We start from the raw sequence: 25,391 nt of genomic DNA, 5'->3' as shown, positions 1-25,391 counted from the left end.
TAGTAGTGTTATATGGCAACATATGGTAGCTACCGTTGTGGTGAGTACTGCACAACAAATGGACTTGTTGAATTGCTATGCTGTACATCTGAAACTAATGTAACAGTGTGTGCTACACTGTACTGTACAGTACACTGTAACTGCACTTCAGTTAAAAAAGAAAAAGAGTGGACAGCAGTGACAAATATTGAAAACTCTGCTAAGCACTGGGTGTTTTTCTGTATGTTGGTAAATTAAACACCAATAAAAGTTAATTAAAAAAAAAAAAGATAATATGTTTATTAAGTCAGATACATAGATGGTCAAATTTGGAAATTTCTATAAAGTGACATGGATTCCTACCTTTTCTCATTAAAACAAAACAAAACACCACAAAAAAAAAAAAAAAAAAAAAAAAAAGAAAAGAAAACTCTGCTAGTTACACAAGAGCTTTATTCCCCTTAATGCCAACTTTGAGATGTTTTGTGTATTGAATATACAAGTAACTTTTCTTGATGTTAAAAATTGGATTACAATCATACACCATTGTCCTTGGTCTAGAACTAAAAGGAGTATGACATAGTGACAAAGACTTAAGTAAAAATAACCTATAGTTCTGTGATTTAAATATTTCGTCTTCACTAGCCTTATCAATTTAGTCTGAGAATGAGTCCAGAAGAGGGGAATACAGTGTGGATGGTAATGGGTCAAAGTTGGTCATTTAAAGTATGGTAATAATAGTTATGTCATGCCTTTTATGGGGTCTCTGGTTCCTTCTGACCCCCTTTTTCAAGGCTCATTAAGTCAGGTGGTGTGGACAATCAGCTCTGCTCTTGGGTGATCACAGATCTCCCACTGGTTGCTGGGGCAGGGATGGGATGACAGGTCTCTTCACCACAGGTAGACCAGGTGTGCCCGTGAGAGGCCTTCTCCTCTATCAGAGAAGGAAGGAAGGAATCTCAGTACTAGAACTCCAGCCCCTCAAACCCGGGACAGAAAGAACTACTTCCCACTGGAGACATGTGAGAAAGGAGACCATCTTGAAGAGCTTGGAATATTGGTATGTACATTCATTTTTTTCTTTTTAAAATTATGGTAAAATATATATAACATCATATTAATCATTGTAGCCACATGTAAGTATACAGTTCAGTGGCATTCCATATATTCACATTGTTGTGTGGCTTTTTTAAAGAGGCCACACACTCCTCTAAGAAGGCCGCATGCATTCCTGCAGGCTTACAGGAATTGTGAGCAACGACAGACAGGGGTAAAACTCACTTTCACCCTGAGGCCTATGGTGGCATCCCTTTGCCCAGACATCAGGCAGCAGGTCCCCACTAATCCTCAGGTGTCCCCAAACCCACTAGACCATTTTAAAGGGCAATTAGTGGCTTCACACAATTCATTGTTTATTTACTCAAAAGACTGTTTCTTCTAGGTTGCTCTGTTCTATTGTGTAAAATACATGTTTGGGACCTTTTAAAATGTGTGTTATTTACCTGATAGAACTCAATGGCTTCTCTGGAGCCATTCAGTTTTATTGTGGAAATTAGTAGTAGGGGGGCTTTTTAAAAGCCGAATTTTAGACCTGACAGCCTGCGTTTGCTCACATTGTTAACGCAGTCAATTGAGCTAACAGCTACCAAAGGGAGGTTGGGGACACTTACATGGCCTCTCCAGAAGAAGCAGTAAGGCCAAGGGGGTCCACTTTTGTGAGTATATATGGGTACCATCAGGCCTTGTTAGAGAGGAGAGGGCTGGCTCGGAGACTTAGCAATTTTTCTCCTTCCACAAGGTCTCCCTGAACAGATCTCTACCCGGGATCCCCATAGTATCTAAGAATCACTGTTTGCTTCCAAAATAAGGATTATTTGCTTTAAAATAATAAATGAGACCAATTCTTTGGAGATCTGCCAAAAAAGGTGTCAGGAATTGCCCCAGACTGGCTTTTTTATGTGACTGAAGGAGGAAGATGATGCGGTAGAGACAGGCTAGAGCCTCCTCAAAGGCATATGTGAGCCTCATCTAGGACCCACAGATCCACAAGTTTGCTTTTAGGGGAGAATAGGCTAGATTAGAATACATATATTACAAAATAGGGGTGGTAGGAGCAATAGTAAGGCACAGTTTTCGGGATTTGTTGTTTTATTTTTCTATAAGGTCAATTTAAGAACATGACCTACACTATTAGCTCTCCAGGGTTTCATACATTAAATTCAAACTGTAATACTTCCCTCCCCTGGCTTTTAAGCCTCTTGGTAAGACTTAAATCAAGAGTATCTCAAGGTATCTTGATGAGTGACTCTTCTTAGGCATACAACAGAGTAATTACTATCATATGGATAGATTACCAAAGCACTTTTCCCATTTATCACCTCATTTAATCTGGACATAAACCACACAAGGACGGCATTACTATCATCCTGTTTATGCAACTGAGGAAGTTCAAACTCAGATGGATGAATATTTTAGCCAAAGTAAATTCTAGCTCAAGTTCAAGCATTCAAAATCTCGTCCTTCCTGCATGATGAGGAGAGGTGAGGGAGAGCTGAGCCAGAGGTTTGGTATTTTTCCCCAGAGAGTAGAGATAAGAAGGCATAATTGGAATTCTTGGTCTTTATTGTTTGAAAGCCAGTCCTTTGGTATCAAGTACTACCGAATATTTCAGATGGGGTTCCTAGGCTCCAGTCAGCTGTTGAGACCAGACACAAATACATAAGGTGTGCAAAGGATGGAAGCAGACCTAGGTCCACAATTATATGAGGTGCTGATGGAATAGGTGTGTGGGAGCCAGGTAAGCTGGTTATTTAGGGTTTCTGTGGAAGATGATGCTTGATTCCACATTTGAAGGAAGCACTGTGTTGCAAAAGGTAACCCCTACCCCTTGTACCAGTGGCTGTCTAGAGCTGGCTTTCAGACCCCTTTCTCTTTAGACACCTACATCCTGGCGGAATGAGGGGCCTGTGGCTCCCTGTTTACCCCCATGGCCTTGCATGCTCAGACCAAGGCCATTTGTTCCGCAGAGAAGGCTGGTGCTTCCCTTCTCCATCCCAGTGTCTTCTGATGCGACCCATCCTTTATATGCTACTTCAAACACCTCCCCGCTCCCCACAGCTATTCTCTTTCTTTGTTCTGAGGGTACTTCAAGGTTTTAACTGCATCCCTCCAGTGACTTTTATTCATAAATTGATGGGGGGCAAGGGTGATTACTAAAGCAGCTAAGAGCATCATCAACCAGAGTCAGAACCCTCTGAGGCTTTATGTCCACAAGACTTTGGGAAAGTTATGTTATCTCCAGTCACCCAAGTCACTAGGATTTTAGGGAGAGTATTTGTGAAATGAAATGAAATAAAATGTCATTGAAAATATCATCTCCTCAGGGACCTTATATTAATTAAATCCCTCCTTCCTAGTCGAGAAGATTGCTGTGAGGAGTAAATGAAGTTATGCATGTGAAGCGCAGAGCCTAGCACCTCCACATGACTGCTGTGCTAATAAGACCCATGGCCAGGTGGGCACATGTCGACGGTTAATGTACACTGTAGTTACACATATGTCTAAGTTTCTTCTACCACCTTGTAAACGCCTGGAGACTGGGATCCACGGGTAATGAATTTCTGTGTCTTCCACAGAGACCAGCACAATGCCTTACGCATAGCAGGGGTTCAGTAGTATAAACATGCTTCAAATGAATGAAGGTGAAAATGGAGCTTGAATCACTGGCGGAGAGAATATGGGAGAGTACTGTAAGTGGTGGCAGGAGTATGAATCACAGAAGTGAGGAGTGAGGTGGGGAGACTGTGAGGGGTCAGAGGTCATCTAGTCTCGCCCCCTCTCCATGCAGGAAATCTCTCCATGGCATCGTAGAGTTCTCCATTGGTACTGATTTCTAGTTTAATTCCACTTTAATTTAATTGCACTGGATGATTTTAATCCTTTTAAGTTTTTTCCCCAAGTTTTTAATTCCAGTATAATTAACATACAGTGTAGTATTAGTTTCAGTGTACAATATAGCAATTTAACACTTCCATACACCACACTGTGTTCATCATGGCAACTGCATCCTTAATCTCCATCGTCTACTTCATCCATCCCTCCTCCCTCCTCCCTCTGATAACCATTGGTTTCTTCTCTATAATTAAGAGTCTTTCTTGCTTTCTCTCTCTCTCTCTCTCTCTCTCTCTCTCTCTCTGTCTTTCCTCTCATTTCTTTTGTTTCTTAAATTCACCTATGAGTCAAATCATGTGGTATTTGTCTTTTTCTGATGGACTTATTTCACTTAGCATTATACTCTCCTGCTCCATCCACGTTGTTGAAAATGGCAAGATTGCATTCTTTTCTATGGCTGAGTAATATTCCATTGTAATATCTGTCTCTCTCACATCTTCTTTACCCATTCATCAATTTCTTGTCTACTTTTGGACTGATTTTTTTAAAAATTTATTTATGATAGTCACAGAGAGAGAGAGAGAGAGAGAGAGAGAGAGAGAGGCAGAGACACAGGCAGAGGGAGAAGCAGGCTCCATGCACCAGGAGCCTGACGTGGGATTCGATCCCGGGTCCCCAGGATTCTGGGCCAAAGACCGGCGCCAAACCGCTGTGCCACCCAGGGATCCCTGGACTAATTTTTAAAAATACTTATTTATTTATTTGAGAGATAAAGAGAGAGAGAGAGAGAGAGAGAGAGAGAGAGAGAGAGAGAGAAAGAGCAGATGAGAATGAGTGGAGGAGGGGCAGAGGGAGAGGAAAAAGTCTCAAGCAGACTTCCCATTGATGTAGGGCTCGATCCTACAACCCTTTCCAAGCTGAAACCAAGAGTTAGATGCTTAACCAATTGAGCCACCAGCATGCTCTGGACTGATTTTTTTTTTTAATCATTTCATTTTTCCCATTCTTTATCTCTGTGGCAATTAATGGTGTTTTTCAATTCTATAGCATCTTACAGGCACGGACACCTGCTTTAACCCCTCAGTGGTGAGTCCTGACCGTCAATGTCTGTCTCCTTGGTGGTCTGCTGCAGTGGCACACAGTTAGTTTCAGAAAGTATTTTCTATTTTCAGCCCAAAGTTGCTATCTTTCAACTACAAAACTACAAAACATTGTACTTAGTTCATTCATTTATTTGCTCACCGTTTTCTTTCATTCATCAAGTGACTTATTGTGTCTTCTAATTGTTAGAAATTGTGCTATGTGGTAGTGATAAAAAGATAACCAAGCCAGAAATGTTAAGATTATTATAATTATTAGTAGAGACAAAGTATTAGTATAGACTGAGTTAACTATTTGTTGATGTAAAATGTGGTGAGAGCCACTAGTCTCTGACCCCATCCACACCTGCTTTGTTGCTGTGTGGTGGAGGATGAATCATAATCATTGGGAGTCAGAGGAATTTAGTTCCAGTTCTGCCACGTGCTAACTCGGGACCTTGGATGCATCACATCACCTATCTTAGGCTCAGTTTTCTTATCTGTAAAATGAGTCTTTTCTAGTTCATGGGGTTGCTGTGAGGATCACAAAATGAGACGGTCAATGTGATAGTGCCTGTAAACTTTAAAGCTCTTTAAAAAAGTTTTTCATTTACATGATATACCAAAAAGACTTCATTATAAGTAAGGAATCCCTTGCACTGGAGAGACTGCTGTGGGTTTCAAGGGCAGGGTTGACAGATACCCTCTAGCATGCCATGTTATTATCTTTAAAGTTGGAAATTTAAAGCTTTCTTAAAAAGTTCTGCATTCCCCACTCCACCCCCCTACCCCCCACTCCCTTTTTGGGTCCTTTGAGAAGAGACCGACTGTTAGTAGTGCATGGCAGCTGTGACTTTCCTCTCAGGACATTGTGTAAAATGTCACCCAGAAAGTTACACTTCTGTGCTGGTGGCCACCCCCAGCATGCTCCCTTTGCTCGGTTGGCAAGAGGTCAGGAAGATGAAGTGGAATGCAAACCCCTGACCCTGCAGTGTGATGCCCCCCAACCCTTCTCACCTTGCACTGGGGTCGTTTCCAGTCCTGCCTTTGGAGGAACAACAGCCCCACGTGGAAAGAAAACCCCTTCCTTTTAGTCTATTTCTCATTTGCTTAATTCCATTACATTCTCCCGAATGGGAAGAGGAGAGTTGATGGGAGAGATTTATTTGAATAAGCCTAAAGAAGCCCTTTTTTTCTGCAAAGCCAGCATCCCTGTACACGGTAAAGTCCTGAGCATAGGTGCATGGCCATGTCTGCTCACCACTGTACCCCTGGCCAGCTCTGCGCCTGGCTGAGCACGCGGGATGCGCTCAATAAATGCTTGTGGCATAAGTGAATCAATCAATGGCAGTTGTTTGGATTTCAATATAAATGGATTTTGGACCTGAGATATTGCCAGATGGGCAGACAGGTTACAGTCTGGTGATGCATCTCCAAGGCTATAAAAATGTAGCCATTTCTGGAGTCACATGCTGACATTTCAGAAGATGATTATATGCACAATTTAACCACACGGCCACTTGTGCCCTCCAAGTGCCATCGCTTCAACAACTGTTTGCATGTTAGCTTTCTTGCTCATCCCCCCCCCCCCTTTTTTAAAGTCAGGCACAGTTTTTTCCCAGTTCCTATTTCCAGCTGAATGTGATTTATTCATACGAAATTATGCCCCATTTTTATAAAACCCAAGTTACTGCAAATGATGCTTGAGGTTTCACAGAAAATATTAATTCCTGATCTGCTGCTATAAAGCATCCCCGCTCGCTCTGCAGCAGCTCTGTCGCTCTGAGACAGATGGAAGCAGTCCAAGGGTATGATTAACTTCTTAGTCCTGGCAATTTCCTAGTGCTCCTCTTGCCCTAGATTTCAAGATTGACCTCCAGCTTCTCTGCAAATGCACAGTTGCTCAGCTTGATAAATCACACGAATCCCTTTTTTGATCACAGTTATCTACTATTTACTACTTATGAGGTGAAGTTAATCATATTCAGAGGCACTTCATATGCTGCACACATACCCTTCCTTCTCTGAACAGCACTTTGCATATTTTCCACATTACCGGCAATGTGGCAGCTTTCACAGTACAGACAGTCTACACCAAAGACACACCTTTATAAATGGGTCTCATGCCCATTTATCCTTATTCTCCTCTGCCTCTCTCTACTTTGTCCAGTACAATAACCCATAAGGAGAAAAAAACCACTTGGGAGGCACGTTATTAGGAGTGATAAGTAAGAAGGAGAGTGTCCCTTTGTAGATTGAGGTTTTCTTATAATTGGCTTGCTTTGCCTTGTTCAGAATTTTGCCATCTCTTCCTGCCTGGTCTCCTGCTGTTTTTCTCGACTTGGGGAATCAGTGGGCCTCTGGTAGGCCAGCTGACTCTCAAAGGGATGAAACAGATGATAAATTCTGCAGTCAGCAATAGGAAAGAACAACAACAAAAAAGTGCCATTCTACCCTCATGCAACCCTTCTTGTCACTGCAGGGTGACACAGGTGAGCTGGCCAAAGCCCAAATTTGTCTTGCTAGTGTGATCCATCCAGTTTTCGGCACTTTAGCTACTTTGGATGAACCATAAATTAAGCCCATTGCTCGGGCAAAACTGAACAAGGCTACGGGTTTTCTTTGGAGGTGACCACAGAAGACTTTTTACATTTAGGTAACGGAAATATCATAGTTTTAATTTATCAAGGGTGTGTATTGATTGCTTAGGACTCACTGAACTTTAAAGTACATCTTAACTGTCAGATATTGGATTTATGCTAGAACGTCTATTTTTTTTTTTTTAGAACGTCTATTTAAACCAGGAAATGGGAGAAATGAAAAGATAGACAGGATTGGCCTTCAAAAGACATCTGGATATTCTCTCATCTGAGAGAAGAAACAAGATTTCTATCTGCCGTTAGAAAGAAAAGGGAAATGTCAACTCTTTTTCTTATAATTAGTCTCATCGGGTCGGGTCTCAAAGACCCGGATGCAGGTTTTCTCATTGGGAAGCAGAGAACAGTCACTGGCATCCTTCAGTGTGTGCTCATACCCACCAACGACCCAAGTCAAGTAAACCCTAGGTCATTGTCAAGTTTACATCTTGAAACAAAATGGCTCTACTCCTCTATCAAATGTCCTTGTGTCCACCATGTACTCAAGGTGGCTATAAGGCTAACCAGAAGTTAGATCCACATGTGAACAAACTAACAGGACATGAGATAAGAAATCTGTGGTGGCATAGGCTGGGCCAACTCAGCTGCTCTGTCCAACTGTAGAACTGCAGAACTCATGAAAGCACCTTTTCAGGTCTGAAAAGTGCCTCTATTTTCTAGGAGAAAAATGAAAGTGCTGCCTTATCAATGGAATTTTATATCAAGAAGTGCTAATACACTGAAAACAATATTTTAGGAAAACAGAATAGATTATGTGAAGGAATGCAGAATAGATTCATACCAGGCTCCAAGTAGCCAGAGATACTGGCATTAGATCTCCACCTCGCGAAGGTCACAACTTGGGGGGAATCTTTACTCAATTCCATTTCGACCCTGAGGTGGTTCCTCCAACAGACAGAATGTTGGGCAAGAAGACATGCAGTAGTTTGACCCAGAGTCACATTCATCATTTTCTAGAAAATACTGATTTAGGGGATCCCTGGGTGGCCCAGCAGTTTAGTGCCTGCCTTCGGCCTAGGGCGTGATCCTGGAGACCCGGGATGGAGTCCTGCATCGGGTTCCCTGCGTGGAGCCTGCTTCTCTCTCTGCCTGTGTCTCTGCCTCTCTCTGTGTGTGTGTGTGTGTGTGTGTCTCTCATGAATAAATAAATAATCTTAAAAAAATACTGGTTTATTTAACAGAATAAGTAATGTGCTAGAAAATGACATCTATTACTTGATAAATTAGTATTCCTTAATTTAAGAAAATAGAAAATATTCATCCAATGAACTTAGTAGGGGTTTTAAGTCCTTATTTGTATTTTTAATTTAATTTTATATTTTTAAAAGATTTTATTTATTTATTCATAAAGAGAAAGAGGCCGGAACATAGGCAGGGGGAGAAGCAGGCTCCCTGTAGGGAGTCTGATATTGGACTTGATCCCAGGACCCTGGGATCACAACCTGAGCCAAAGGCAGACACTCAACCACTGAGCCACCCAGTAAGTCCTTATTTTTAAAAAGGATTTAGAATCATATCTCCAAATGATTACAGATACTTCTCACTTCTGGAAATTCCTTATGTGGCCCTGAATTCATAGAAAACAGAATAGAGAAAGCTCAGAGAAGGTAGCTTTACACAACTGCATTGTTAGAATAGCAAAGTCAACTCATTACTTTAAAATGAGTCAAATTCCTCCAATTTTGAACAGAAAAACCCTTAGACTTAAGGGACATTTAAAGACAGAAATTAATAAGAAGAGAAACTACAATGGGAACCTCTATTTCCTGGGGCTTCTTTTCTCACAGTATTCTGCTGTGAGCAATTATATAATCAATAGAGGCTAAGATGCTAACTTACTAGTTAGTTAACTATTGGTTTTGTTAAGGGGTTTTAGAGAGAATATCAGAAAAAAGTCAAGGGGAATAGTGTTGCTCATCATTAAAATCCACGTGCACTTTCTATCCAGAACAGAGTCATGTATCTTTTGGGAAGCAGCCTTAGAATGTATCAGTTCTAGTTTCTGATGACTTGTCTTCATATTTGCAACCATGTTTTCAAAAGAATTCCATATTTTCCTAAAATTGGTTTTCATTCATTCTACCAAAGGTAATAATGATGTTTTGGGTTTGTACATGTGGCTTTATTGAAATATAATTTATGTACCATAAAGCTCACCCCTTCAAAACATGCAATTTGATGGTTTTTGGCACAGGGTTATGAGATCAGCACCATAATCTAATTTTACAACATTTTCAATACCCCCCAAAGACATCTTCCAACCATTGGCAATAACATAATATTGTAAACTGAGGGGCTTCACTTGTTTTCCAATGCATTTTGTTGAAGGAAACTTACTTAAGTCAAAGGGAAAAAAGAAATACATAGAGGAAAGGAATTAATGTGTCTGATTTTAAATGTTTCCATCCAGAGTCTCCTACCAACAGACTCAGAAGCAGTACAGTTATCAGCTTTTGTGAAAATCCCAGACGTAGTACCAGAAGATCATGTGGCGGCCCCTCTTAGAGCACACAAGCTTGTGTGGTTGTCATGGGAAAGGCTTTTCAACTGAAATAAAAATACTCATGCTCAACCTGCCACCATAGAGAAAATGCTTTTCACCCATGTGCACAGATAATTTGCCTAAGTGACAGGTTTTTACCTTGGAGAAGCACTGAACTGAGCTAGTTGACACAGTCAATTATTGTTCATTCAAAAAAAAAAAAAAAAAAGGAAAAAAAAAAAAAAGAACTGAGAAGAAAAGGAAGGTGGTCACAGTTAGCTAGATAATGCTGAGGTGCCCACCAGCCAGCCAGGGGGAACATCTCCTCCAGTGGGTTCTAACCCAGCAAGAGCCTCCCTTGGGGGCAGAAGCTGGAGTTCCTCTTCTCTTGACAGTTCTTTAAGAAACACACAAAGGGCAGCCCAGGTGGCTCAGCGGTTTAGCGCCGCCTTCAGCTCAGGGCATGATCCTGGAGACCCTCGATCGAGGCCCGTGTCGGGCTCCCTGCATGGAGCCTGCTTCTCCCTCTGCCTGTGTCTCTGCCTCTCTCTCTCTCTCTCTCAATCTCTCTCTGTGTCTCTCATAAATAAATAAATAATAGATAAAATCTTTAAAAAAAAAAGAGAGAAACACACACACCCCAACCTTAGTAAATGAAAACTCACAAACCAACCAAACAGAAAGGGTCTGGTCTGTTCCTGAAAGTAACTTGGTATGTCTCTGTTCAGCTCTCTTTACACACAGCCTTTTAAAGCATGGCAGGCTGTGAAATACAGCTTGAGTATTTACTGATTAGTTTTCTCTATCTCCTTCAATAACAAAAGTCTGAAAACACAAGCCAAAGCCAGGAGTAAAAAGTCAGGCACTTGGGACCATGAACTGGGTTATGTGCACAAAGTATTTCAAGAGAGAATTTCATCAAGAGACAGACAGATCCTGGTGAAATGCTATGGAAAAAGTCTGAAGAAAACATCTCAGAATAAATGAAGCACTTATGGCTGAAAAATGAGCTTAGATCTCAACCAATTCCAAAGTTCAGAATTTACTGCCCTATTCAGGTCTTTCCCTCTAAGTTTCCCATCTCCTGTTTCATTGCACAACAAGGGATTCTTCATACTTTCTATGAAATACAACAAGGCGATTTTTGCAGTAATAAACTCCACACATGCATGACAAATCCAAGCATGCAAAATGTTTAACATCCCAGTTCACAGATACTTTAGGGACAAAATCCGATTATGAATTATATGCCACAATAAATAGGGCTCAATGTTTCATAAAGCAATTTATAGTTCATAAAAATGACAAAATGTACCTGTCAGACAGAGCGTGGAGAGCAGTTCTCTGGGCTGCCTGCTGGAAGGAAGGACAGAGATGTTTATTTAATATTCTGACTTTAAATTATGTACTCAATCAACACTTTTAAAAAACCAGTGTCACACACATTTTTGCCATGTGGGCAAATATTAAACTAGCAGCAACACGGTAGAGAGCCCCATCATGTTAAGAAATGGTTTCCAGAACAGTTGACTGAAGCCCTGCAGTGCACACCTGCCACCAGGGGGCAGGAGGCATGGTGTGCTCGGCAGGGGAGATTATAGATGAGTGCCCACTGCTGATCTACCAGGAGAGGATCAGAGCTGTTTCATTTTTGCTCGCCGAAATCACTTTTCCCATGGTTTTATTCTACTTTCCTCTAAGAAAAAAAGCTGCTTTGGCTCCTTTGTAGCATCTTTCTCAATGAAAGTGTACCTTCAACTCAGTTTTCAGGTTTATTGAAAAAGTCACTACCACTGGAAATTGGAAGGCCGACTGGAAATGTGATGATATTATGAGACTATTGATTTGTTTTAGGCAAAGTAATGACATTGGGGCGATTTTTAAAAGTCTTCTAGAGAACCATATTGAAATATTTATGGATACAATTATATGATGTCAAGATTTGCTTTGAAACAATACAGTCGGAGGGAAGGGAGAGTGGGTGGGCGTTTATAAATGAAACAAGATGGCCTTGGGTTGATAACTGTTGAAGCTAGGGGATGAGCACATTGGGATACTATTATATTATTCTTGGCATTTAAAAAAAAGATTTTATTTATTTATTCATGAGAGACACACAGAGAGAGGCAGAGACATAAGAGGGAGAAGCAGACTCCCTGCAGGGACTCTAATGCGGGACTTGATCCCAGGACCCAAGGATCATGACCTGAGCCAAAGGCAGATAGATGTTCAACCCCTGAGCCACCCAAGTGCCGTTGTTCTGGGCCTGTTTGTATGTTTTCGAAACTTTCCAAAATACCAAAACTAAGAGAAAAAGAAAAGAAAAAGGCCACCATTTCTCCATCAGATTTTCTCAGGTTTATAATCACTTTCTTTTTTTGTCTGCCTTTTCTATATTTTTGTACATTGGCTTTCTATTGCTAAGCACTGTGAAACTTCAGAAGGCCAAGGTCCTACTCCATACTGTGTCTCAGAAGTTGTAATTGGGAGGGGATCAAAGCATGGCCTCTAAGACCAGGGTTTACTCAGGGTGCAGCAGGAAATAAAGAGTGCACACAGTTTGTTTTCACTGTGTACACTACACACGTCAAGTGTACTGCTTACCAGGGACACAAAACTGTTTCCCAGGCTATTCCTCATTCCATTTAGACAGCAGACAAAATAGAATCTTCAGAATAGAAAAAAAAAAAATGACACATCGGCGTCATCAGCCCTATTGCTATTGGGCTATTGCAGAAATGAAATATATCCTGGATGGGAGCTGCAGGTCTTTGTATCAGTCAGTCCAACACTACCGAATTACTACTGTGTAGAGACTATTGTGCTGGGCTCCAGGAGGGACAAAAACAAAAGCAGAATTAATCATCGTCTTGGAGAAGCTCCATCCCTAGGTAGGAAGTCACACCGGAGGCACAGGGATGACTTGAGGACATTTAGGAAATCACACACAGATGAAAAGGTTAAGGTAGGACAGCGTTAGGAGGGGGCAGGTCTGAGTGACTGCTAAAGGTTGGTGGACCAGTAGCTCCTCAAACAGCGCCTAGAACTGTCAGCAGGTGCTCGGTAAATATCCACTGAGTAAACATTACATGAATGAATCAATGAGGGAATCCTTCCCAACTAAAGTTGGAGCAGAACTTGAAAGTCAAGGAGTGTCTGGCTGTGAGTAGGGGTGTTTCTTCCCATTACATGCATGAGGGGGATCACTGCTGGTGTTAGGTGCCTGGGGTCGGGGGTGCAGAAAACTTTCAAAGATCAGGAGGGTCCCTCATACAGTGAGGAAACGTCCCCTTAAAACGACAAGGGTGGCTCTATGGAGAAACACCAGAGCAAAGTAGGAATGCAAGTCAGAATTGAAAGAAGTCAGATTTGCCTCCGGGCCTGGCAAAAGGAATTGAAAATAAACAAATAAGAGGAACTTAGGTAATTCCCACAAATGATATAACCACATTGATTTAAGAAAAAGCACAAAGTTGTAAAACTGGGAAGTGAAAGTCTTACGTTCTGGGAGAGGTTTTGTCATTTATTTATATGGCAGCCTAGAGTCTGGCCCCTCAACCTATGTCTGTTTCCAAATTGCGCTTTCCTTCCTTGAAGGGGATGACAAGGGAGCCAGTCAGTCAATACCCAGGCTATTGCGGACAATCTAAAGGGTTACTGTCTCCCCTTTTCTCCTGGTTTTTGGTAAATTAAGGCCCAAATGTCCTGGCATTCCAGCATCACAGAATTAGTCCAAGAGAGGAAAGAAGAACATCGCAGAGCTTCTCTTGGTGAGGACACCCAAGGGAGTAGGAAGAGGCATAGGGGAAGAGGTGAGAAGCCTGAGAAAGACCTGGAGCCCAAGGAGCCCCCTCGGATACCTCAGAGGACGGGTACTTCCTTCTCTTGCGCTCCTTCCTCTGTGCGCTCCTGGAGGGCCAGCCTAGCAGCATGCCCACGAAAAGTACCCAGCAAGTGACGAGCAGCCATGTCTATTCTCAGGTTTGTCTCCCAAAGGGTTCTCTTCTCACTCATCAAGATGGCTTTCACTTTTGGCAGCTATCCTCAAAAAGAACTTAACTCTCTACCCTTGAGTCTGCCTAAATATACAAAAATAATTTGGAACTCTCCAAAGGAAAGATGGCATGCATTATTAGTACAGCCTCTTAACATTATCTCAGCAGGAGGCAGTGGAGACGGACTCTTCCCAGAAAAACAGAAATCATAAGGGATGTGACTAAAAGTTCATCAGAAACCTCTAACATGGCCTCTGAAGTTTTCCCTTGCCATGGGCATCCATGTTTAAAAAGTCTATGGACTCTTTTCTCTCCTGCCTCCAAATACTTCCTGCTGACTTTTGTGATAAGGAAACAGTGCTTTTTTTTTTTTTTTTGATGTGCAGCCGATAAGAAAATTATTTAGACAGCAAAAGCAACAAAACCCAAACAGCTCAGTTGCTCAAGCACCACTGGAGTGATGTGTCCCAGGCGGTGGCACCTGTGGAGAATAACTGTAGGCCTGATGCAAGCTCTCACATAAGCTTAACTGGAAACTTGGAGCAGGGGCTGCTTTCTCTTAGCAGATGGATGGGATGCTAGGGCTGAAAGGCTCTGACATAGGTCATAGATATATGAAGGTTTAGACATCGGTCATCCCACCAGTCATTAAGCTGTGTCTTTCTGTGACAGTCACTCTTCAATCTGTCCACACGATGCATGTCACCATCCACTTCCCACCATGGTATTTAGCACCTCTGATTGCCTGCACCACTATTTTCAATGCCTGGTTTTGATTGTGCTATTTAATTTGCAGTTATTCTACACCATTAAAAACTTTACAGAGGGTGACTCATCATCCATCAAGCAAAGAGATGAGAGTATTTTAAACATTTTAAATAATTCCTTGAGAAAATAAAAGCTTTATGGCATTAGATTAAAACTGTATGTCATATACCGAGGCAAAGACCACATTTTTTTTTTTTTTACTGCCTTGTCTCTTAAAAGAAGTTTGATTTTGCATACTATTTCACTTAATGGTTGGAAAATAATAAAATAAATAAACACTGGAATTAAAGAGCAGAGAAAAAATTACTTAGGTGACTCATGATTGAAGCCTGAAAAACTACTCATAGTAAACTAGATGAATTGCCCAATTTCCTTCTTTCAAGAGTTGTACATTACAGCAACCATATTTTTCTCTTCCTAAATTATCAACTCCTCTAGTAACTTTCGTCTTATTCGGTTATCAGCAAAATAGGTTGAGAAGGTTAAGGGAATGCTTCATTGATCTCTCCGGAGTTCATTACTCATTCATGAATGACTCTGAAGCATAAATCTACAAGACAAAACAAGTTTTCTACCAGAAATAATCATTTTCCAGGTTCTCTCCAAGAGATGACATCTTTTCACTGTCTTCATTACAGTAAGCTCGGTGTTTTGGAACATAATCAGTAGACATTCAGGTTTCAATGTATGCTAAATGAATTACCAGTCACAATCTGTTATTGAAGGGAACTCAAAGAGGAAATTAAGTGCCCTTCTTGTAATTGGGTTGTGCACAGAACAAGTTTATGGATGCTGGAGTGGGAAGGAGAATGAAAGGAAGAGGCTGAAATTCAGAGGGGTCTCAGGATAATCCAATTTCTTTTTTACTTGCTAGAAACAGACGAACGTGTGGACAGATCTGTAATTTAATCTGAAGTATCTCCGACGTAGGCTCAGCTTGGGTGACAGGCAAAAGTGGACAAAACTCTCCCCACATTGTACTTAGGATCTAGAGCAAGTCAGGCATGAAAAGCTAAACATACACAAACATTCTAGATTATAAGGTCTACGGCTGAACAGCACAGGGCGAACAGAATACTAAGGAGATCTCGGTTGGTCAGGGAAGGCTCGCTAAGTAAAGCACAAAAAAGCTCATGCCTGCAGGATAAAGATGTTACTGAACCAGAGAAATGGGAGTGAGTGGGGAAGGAAGGGGTCCAGGCAGGGAAGACAGTTTGGGAGCAAAGGCCTAAGGTAGGCCTAGATCTTTGTTCAGTCGAAGAACTACATGAAGGATAATACGATTGACATTTTTCAGGTATCACTTTGGCTTCTGTGTGGTGAATGATTTTGAGCAGGAAGGGACCATTTTGAGGTTGTTGCAACAAAGTAGGCAAGAGAAGTGCTTGGTAGGACCAGACAGGAGAGAGTCTGTGTTACATTCTGGAGGCAGAACCCAGGGAAATGGTGATTGTTAAGATGTGGCACAGACATCTGAGGCATCAGGAATGAGTCCCAGGTTTCTGGCTTGAGGCGCTGGTAAGCATGAAGAGCCACCGATGCATAGAGATACATGGCTGAACTTTCTGGATCTACAGTTTGCTATCCTCAGAGAAGCAAATTCAGGATTCAAGTAGTTAGAACACTTCCTTTATTTCTTCATCTGCATGTGAATAACCTCTATCTTTTCAGGCTTATTATATGACAGTAAAGCAGGTATCTCTGCGGCAGTGATTTTAATCATTTGGCTTCACCTGTGTTAGGATGTTGTATTCATATTCAACGACTTGAATAAATACTATCACAGCTAACCTCAGTTCTTCTGTTTTGGCACTACTAAAGCACTCTGGGAAATTTAGACTGGAATCACCTACCTTTACAGGACTTCTGTCTGGTGAGGCCTTAGTTTTCTTGCCATTTTTCTGCAAGTTGAGGCTTGTATTTATTAATTAATTTCACGGCTTAATTTCCTTCTACATCTCTTTAACACATCTTATGTTTCATTAACTTAACTTTTTATGCTGTTGCTTTTCACTTCAGTCCTAGCTCATGGGTCTCTTAACTTTTTATGCTGGGAGCTTCTGTTTCTTGTTTTCAACCTGGTTAGCAATATTTGTCAGACAAATTTTGTCCAGTCTTATGCTCTTCAGTATTTCCTCTGTAATAATAAGTCTTGTCCATTTTCAGATTTCTAGAAATGTTGTCTAGGAAGGATTTTTTTCAGTAGCCTTTGACCTTATCCTGTCCTCTGTCAGGGGTTGGGCAGAGTCAGAGATGACAATGTAATTTTTGATCCAAATGAGAACATTTTGGAGGATGAAAGGGGATGCTACCCAGATGGGTGTTGGGGGCAACAAAGAAAATCTGCTTTTCTGGGCACGCTGGGCTGTATTGTATGGCTGCTCTAATAATGACAACGCTGCACAAATATAAATAAGATCAGGATGAGAAGATAGAGTTTCAGGGGCTTAGGAGCTTGTCAATAAAGAAAGCAAACAGCGGAATGGGGTCAGCAGCAGACAAATTACCTGCATTCTTGTTTAAGTCAAGCCAATGTTTCTGTCATTTTCCTGTTCTCTTTCCAGCTGCTCTTCCCTTTATTTACATTCTGCCTATCATCTGAGGTCTAGCTCACCCTTTTTATAAGTGCTCCTTGACCAAGGCGTTTGTTGATCTTCCTCTCTCTGAACTCCTAGCCCAGAACACGTGTTAGCACCAGGTCCTTTTCTTTCTTGAGGACTTTGCCATCTGCTTTGCGAGAATTCTAACCTTGGCTCCACCGGTTTCTTGAGGATCACTGAAGGTGGAAACCCTAGCCCTTCTCCCCTCACCAGAAAGGGCTTCCTGGAGACTGACAACGGTGGGTGGGATTCACAGGCAGGATGTGAGTAGGTAACATATGGGGATGATAATATGGATGCTATTTGCCACAGCTCCAATCTAAGTGTTGGAATACATTTCTTTTTCTTAGCTATATATTCTTTCTTCTATTTTGCTTTCTTTAAAAAACTAGGGTACACTTTCCTCTTTGAAGAAATTTTGTCTCGTTTCCACCCCCGCCCCCTGCCGCCGCCACCAGATTGCTTAGATTTGTTTATGTCTACCAGGAATTCTGTAAAGACAATAGTAAATGTTTATTGAGCACCTGTTATATCCCCTGGAAAATGCTGACTAGAGTTGATATTATACAGGCAGATGAAGACTGCCTTTATAATGGTATCTCATAATTTGGCTCCTGTTACCAGCTGACTGATTTGGGGGACTTGTTTGAGGTCAGATTAGCAGTGACAGTCTAATTGAGCCTTTCAAATCTTCGGAGAGGGGTTAATGGAGACACGCTTGTTTTCACTGAGCATTTTCTGGACATTTTACTCATTGGAGATAAACTACGAAAAATTTGTGACCTCCGCTATGCAAGATGACAAGTTCCTGCCTCTAGGTTCTGGAGGCTTTGGCCTTCACAAATGAAAATTTAGGGGCAGCCACTAGGAGTCAGGGGAAAGAAAGGAAATATGTGAGGACTATGTGAGCACATGCCACAGGGGCTGTCCCCTGTCCATGGTGATGACATCAGACTCCTCCTAGAGGGGCTGGGGATCCACTGAGGACCTAGAACATAAAGGGCATCCTAGATAGTAGGCCATACTGAGGCCCAAGGCAAAGGCAGATTATGGGACAGAGGGTCCCAGTGGCTTCCTGGAAGCCTGTGGGGTGGGGAGCTGGTGTGGGAGTGTAAGAGGTCAGCGTCAAGTGCAAGAACAATGGTAGGAAGACCTATGGTGGGGCATGAAGCTGTCAGGATTCACCACAATGTCGGGGGTGGTGGTCTGCAGAAGTAAGCTAAGCAATAGCCAGCCCCAAGACAGGTCAGAGGAATGTGGCATTGCTGTCCATGGCAAATAGCTGCATCTAGCTGGCCAGCTGGACACTGACCCCATAAAGGGTCAGGCTCAGGGAGGCTAGATACCAGCTCTTTGAGGACAGGGAGTGAACCAAGCAGGTACTTTATTGAACAGCCCTCGGTACAAGGTTTAACCAATGGCACAGAGCACATAAATGGTGATAAGTATACTGCTGCCAGAAGACCAAGTCATACTGGGACCTGTCCTGAATGCTGTGGGGATGATGGGTTAGCTGTTATCTCATTCATTCCATTCACTCTCATTCCACAAATATTTTATGCAGAGGATGAGAACTCAAAATTGGCAACTGGGCTTTAGGTTTTAACATGGATTCTAAAGTTTAGAAAAAATAAAAATAAAGTTTTTCAAGATTCCATTAGGGATGCCTGGGTGGCTCAGGGGTTAAGTGTCTGCCTTCGGCTCAGGGTGTGATCCTGGGGACCCAGGATTGAGTCCTACATCGGGCTCCCTGTGTGGAGCCTGCTTCTCCCTCTGCCTGTGTGTCTCTCTCTCTCTCTCTCTTTTTTTTAAGATTTTATTTATTTATTCATGAGACAGAGAGAGGCAGATTCCGTCAGTATAATTACAAACTTCGTGTTCCTTTTTGTTTTTGTTTTAAGGAATGAACAAGGCAGTATTTTGCTCTTAAACAGCTACCATCATTCAATTGTCAATTGCCCTCTTGTGTAAAAGGATCTAGCACATCTTTGCTGAACTATTATTTTGTTCAAAACCAATATGACACTCTCTATGAAAATGCTTTCCCTGTAAGAAATTAATTTTTTTTCCTTGTGGTGTTTTCCAGTAAAACCTTTAGCACTTTCTTTCAAGGTACTAAATTAGGGACTATTTGTGGCTCCTGCTGGAGGGGTGGTAAGTTATCAGTCTCTCCCCTTCTGTTCCAAACATAACTACTTTATTGTCCTAAAGAACATGTTCACAAAACTCAATCCCCACTAATTAGGGCTGGGTTGTCTTGTTATCTATGTTCTCAGAATGTTTCAGTTGTGTTAGGAGAGAGATGATAAGAGTCAGATAAATAAAAACTTGTAACATCTAGGCCTACATCTTCAGATTTCACATTCCATCTTCATTGTATGCGTGGCATAAATACCCGGGGACTAAGTTTCAACTCTAGGCTTCCAGTTTTTATCATAATTTTCAATTATTAAGTGGTATATGTGCATTATAGGAAAAACGACATGCATACAACAAACAAACACACAACAACAAAACAAAAAACCACCTCTATTTTGCCACTGGGGTGATAGCTACCATTAGCAGCTTGGTGTGAATCTATCCCTATTCTCCATGTAAATGGAGAGTAAAGTAAATCAGGGCTGTCTTGCAGCCAGTCTGAACATGGCATTGCACGAAGACTATGAAAGTTTTGAAAAGTAAGGGAAGTATCAAAGCCTCTTGACAAGAGAGGGTTGGGGAGATAGACTGTAACACACTATAAACCCCATTCTTCTTTATTCAGACATATTTTCCAAGTTCCATGCTGTGTGGCAGTGGCCCTGTCTCTCTTCTCCTTCCCTCCTCCTCTTTCTCTCCCCTAAAGCTCCAGAACTTCTCTCCTCTCCCTCCTGTCTTCCATTCTTCTATGATTAACTCCTTGCCTTTTCTGATATAAATCTTCCTCTACTCCTCTCCTTTTATTACTAAATAGCCATTAAAAAAGGTTCCAGAAACACAAATAAAGAACACTCTTGGGGAGAAGGAAGAGAAGTAGAAGGGAGAGGGGAGGATGTTAAAATGTGTACTTTAACAGCTTTACAATAATACATATTTTATATTAATATAAAACGTTTTCTATTAATCTACTTTAGTATTTTTGTCCAGTTACATTAAGATATTGAAACAGGGGTTCGGTAAGGTTGACTTGCTCATAGTCACAGAGTCAGTAAGTAATGGAACCTCAGGTCACTGAGGTACCACAGAGCACCCCAGTCCTGTCTCTACCTCACTGTGACTATTCTTGTCAGAAGGTGAATTAGGAATTCTTTCAATCTCAGTGCCAAAAGGACTAGTGGAATCCTGTGTGGATACTAACACACACACAGGGCAAGCTTCCTGTGGGGATGCTAATGAAGAGGAAGCATAAGAGTCACCTTTTAGACAGGTGTTTGCAAAGGAGATGGGAGGGTTTTAGGTTTCTGAGACTAAAGTCTTTTCCTCAAGAGGTTTACAGGTAGAAACATATAGTTTATCTCAGAGCTTGACAGAAACTCCTAAGGAGGAAGTCTAGTTTATTTTATTTTATTTTATTTTATTTTATTTTATTTTATTTTATTTTATTTTATTTTATTTTATTATTTTATTTTATTTTATTTTAATTTTATTTTTTTACCTCTAGAGCTCACCAGGACAGAATTGCATATAAAAAGGAAGTGCTTGCTGCCTGGGTCAAGTCTAGGTAGGTGCAGAGATAACTGAGGATTCACCAGGCAAATGAGGCAAACCCACCAGTATTGCTGGATGATGATGAAAAATCCAAGCTCAGCTGTAAATTCTCACAATGGTGACAGTGGTGGAAACATCTGGATTCTGGGACAGAACGCTGGCAAGGTAATAGCCTTCCATGAGAGTGTGTATGTGTGTGTGTCTGTGTGTGCAAGTGGTTATCTAGCATCTGCAATTTCAAACAAGCAAACAAGAATGATCAACATATCTAAGGATGGCTGAGTAGCTTGGAGATAGTCTACAGGTAGTACGTCGATTTAAATAATTCCTGGTTGTTGAATGGAATGGAAGGTTAAATTTGGAGTATGGAGGGGATGCAACCTAAGCCCTGCAATTCTACTGTGGCTTTGTGGCCTGCTTGTTAGGGTTGGTCATCCACACACTCTTAGAACTCATCTCACAGAGCAGTTTCACTGTGGGCCAGATCTTGAGCATGGCCAAGATGGTGATGGCCTGTTAACAACTCTCATTTTTGGCATTGCAGGTAGATACTGGGTTCAGTCACTTCCTACTTTGTTGGGTTTGCCAAATGCCTTTTAAATCTTTCAACAAAATCCTTATGCTACCCCAAAATAATGCTTTGGTGGGGACCCATTCACTTTCCACTGACCTTGGTTTGTGTTCAATTATTATGAATGCAACTGGAGCCTAAGTTGTGTGGAATATAAACGTTACTTTGTTATTGTATAAAGATGAGAGTCACATAGATGTTTTGATAGTTTTGTTGTAAATGCAACCAAAATCTTAAGTCTGGCTTTACGTTTCACTTAAACATCTTTTTCACTTAGATGACATAGCAATATTTGAAGGTAAAAATAGTTTTGTAATAGTTAAGAGTCTTATGGTTGCACTTTGCAAACCAATTTTTTTAACATAAAAGAAAGTTAAATCGATTCTGATTGTGTTCCTATTAGTATTAGCATTTTCACCTCTCAGGAGGCCACTGCCTTAGGGTTTATATGTGAAAATAGTCTCACATATAAGATGTTGTAATCATATATTCTTCTCTGAACTGCTTTGGACTTTTAAGAATGAATCCCAGTTTGAAAGAAGTGGCACCCAGAGACATGTTGTTGAACTGACCTCCCTAGAGAGATAGTCCAGCTAACTTGCACTTTTTGAGCATGAAGACGACCTTTAGGTGGCCTGATGTTTTGGGAACTGTCTGCCCAGCTTCTTAAAGATGGTGTTCTATCACTCAGCACAACCTGTTGGCTACAAATATGGTCAGGATGGAACTGGCAAGTGCCAAGGGGCGTTGAGTTACCACAAATGATTATGCTCCATGTAGAAACAACAGGCTAAGAGAGTCTCCTGAGAAAAGCTGTGCTAGGAGATAACCAGCCCCACTTGGAGAAGATTTGGAAAAACACAAACAAAAATAAAACTTTCCAAGTGTATATCTGGACCAAACACCTGAGTGACTGTAGGTAAATCCCTCACTAAATGAAACCACTCAAGCCTGGATCTGAGTGATAGCATATACTCCGAGGAACATCCATTCTTGAATGGTTACACTTCTGAAGAAGCTATTGAAGATTAAAAACCATTAAACTCACAGGACAAAGGACTATTCCTCTAAGTTAAATAGCTACATCCTCTGGAGGGGGATTTCTACTTCCTCTGCCAACCGGGGGCTCTCCTGGCAGGTGTATTGAGAAGAGGAGCATGTCTATCAACTCTTGATGCATGCATGGCCTTTCTTCTGTTCTGCAAATGGAGAGTCTATATTTTGTCGGTACTGACATTCACCATTAACAAACACTTGGCTTAGTTTCAAAAATGAAGGTCCTCTATGAATTCTTGAACTTAAAGCAATGATTCTGTTTCTTTTGTGTGTGTGTGTTAATTATATGTTTACCCAAGTTTCATGGATCATCTTTTAATTTTCATATAATTTTCTCATTTCCTGGATTTCTGTTCAGGGTCTTCCAGCTGAAGCTAGTCACATCCTATGGTCCAGGCTGGCTGGGCATAACTAAACAGACATAAATCTCAATTGGGTCCTCGGAAGAGGTCTGAGAAAATATTTTAGGAAATAGGGTTCTGGGCCTTTGTGTATCTGTGCTCCGTGACATTTAAGTCAGCTGATAATTTCAGTTTTGGAAATTACTGTTCATTAACTTGAAACAAAGGCCATTACATTTTTGGGTGTCTACCCATGCTCGTGTTTTTCACAAATGTTTTTGAAGAGTGGCGTGAGTTAATAAAATTGGCCATATTAAGAGAATTTCACATTTGCTTCTGGTGACAATAAAATTTTATTTATATAATCTGATTACTTAACTAAGTTTTAGGACTGTTATACAAATAAAAACCTCCTGCTTCACATTTGAGTTTTTACTGACTTCGACAGAAGCTTCGAGTATATGCTTACTTCATACACATGACAAAAACCTGACAGGCAGCAGTTTTCAAATTGACTTACTGCTCTATTCCTATATTAAAAAGAAACCAATTCATCAATATGATTAAATTGGATATTTAGCTTAGGGATAACATTAATTCAAGACTAAACATAAAACCAAACATAAACAACTCTTTTTTTTCCTATTCTATTAATATATGCTTTTTTTTTTTGTACATTGAGGGCAGAGCTTTTCCTGGCATTTAAAATTTACTTTAAATTTTTAAGGCTAAATTATCATAATGAATATCACTAATGTGTCTTGTTTGATGTTCGACACTTAGTGGGCATTTAAGATATTCTCAGAATGGCTCTAATGTAAAAATTTTTTAGCTCTTGTTTGACTACAAATAACATCTACAATCCAGTTCATTTCTAATGTAGGAGAAACTTGATTTTGGAATCTTGCCCCTCAAACCTGGTCCTGATTACTGCTTCAACTCCTGTTTATATAATTCTACACAAGTTTGGCAGGATTCAAGAGCACATACCAGGGTGTTGGCTTTTATGAATCTCCTGGGATGTGAATGTCAAGCTGACTGGATGAACTCTGGCCACAAATCCCAGACAAGCACAATGACTCTATTTATTCAGACTTGGCCGCCTGAATGCAGATTGACTCTGTGGGTAATAAATTTTCACAGGCCAAGAACTCCGGCATCAACCAAGCTGATCTTGAGAAGAAAAATGTACCCAGGGAAGTGGAGCTGGGCTGCACAAACCTCCTATGTTTTTATTCCACGTCTGCATATCATTTAGTTAATTCATTTGGTCACTGATAGACATGCACTGCCAATGGCTTCAGAGATTCTTTTCAAAAGCTCTGCTTTCTCTTATGCAATTGTCATATTAAAAAGGAACAAGGGAAAAAATGAACAGCGCCTATTACAATTGGCAATCTGCTTTCAATATTACACCCCAAACTGATGTTAGTTATCCAATGGCCTGTATGGTAAAAAGGAGAGAACTGAGTGGGAATGCTTCTGTGTCTTCCCATAAGAAACCAAAGGCAACAAAAAGCAATGAGAACTGCAATTCAGTGCTCAGAGCAATTGCACCTATAATCTTGACATCTTGATGTAGCGAGGCTCTAGATTCATTCCAAGAGGGCTGAGATTCTTTTTGAGAGACACAATTAACACTCTATGCATTAAAAATAAGAAAAGAACTGGCTCTTTAACTTGAAGATTTATGTTAACTACCTAGATATCTATTAAATTAATTGTGTGCTCTCCAAATATTGATTGGGGATTAAAGGTAACTTTTCTTCATTGTAAGAAGTAAATTATGCCAGAAGGAAAATTTCCCTCTACAGATTATATCCAATGATTAGTGCCTGTAAAATTAAAATTGTCAGTTTGAGTGGATAAACTATGCTCATTTAAAGAGAAAAATTCAGTTATACAATTAAAATGAAAAGACTGCTTGATACGTGTGGATAATGTAATTACTGGAAGCTACAGGCACATACGTAGCCATTCAATTTGGATTCCTGCTTCTTTACTCTCCCTAAGCTTATATATTTGTCATCTCTGAAACACTGTCTGCAGTTGACACTCTCTCAGCTACTCCTTGCTGAAAGTTTAATCATCTGTTCCTCTCCTTAAGCCTTAGCTATAATAATTTCATCTAGATATTTGCCTTGTCCGACTTCCCCAAGCTTTTCCTGACTTGAGAGGCAGAGCTCCTCTTTTTACCAAATTGGAAGACATGAAATATAATCAATCGCTTCAAGTCCATTAAAAAAAATTCCTCTAGTACTTGGTGACTTTAGGAATAATTTTGT

At 40.8% G+C, this 25,391-nt stretch overlaps 1 protein-coding gene across 4 annotated transcripts in view; it reads right to left on the bottom strand.

Annotated features, from left to right (window-relative positions):
• Positions 1 to 25,391, bottom strand: part of AFF3 (AF4/FMR2 family member 3) — a 564,761-nt gene that overhangs the window by 82,292 nt on the left and 457,078 nt on the right. For 3 of the 4 annotated variants that reach the window (XM_041757150.1, XM_041757149.1, XM_041757151.1), the window contains one exon: positions 11,404 to 11,444. In XM_041757150.1, the coding sequence (XP_041613084.1) occupies positions 11,404 to 11,444 (41 nt within the window). The remainder of the gene's footprint in view (positions 1 to 11,403; positions 11,445 to 25,391) is intronic. The other variant, XM_041757152.1, reaches the window with a different exon arrangement.

Source organism: Vulpes lagopus, chromosome 5 (assembly GCF_018345385.1).
Source record: "Vulpes lagopus strain Blue_001 chromosome 5, ASM1834538v1, whole genome shotgun sequence".
Classification (NCBI taxonomy): domain Eukaryota; kingdom Metazoa; phylum Chordata; class Mammalia; order Carnivora; family Canidae; genus Vulpes; species Vulpes lagopus.
This window is presented reverse-complemented; position numbering and strand designations above follow the sequence as displayed.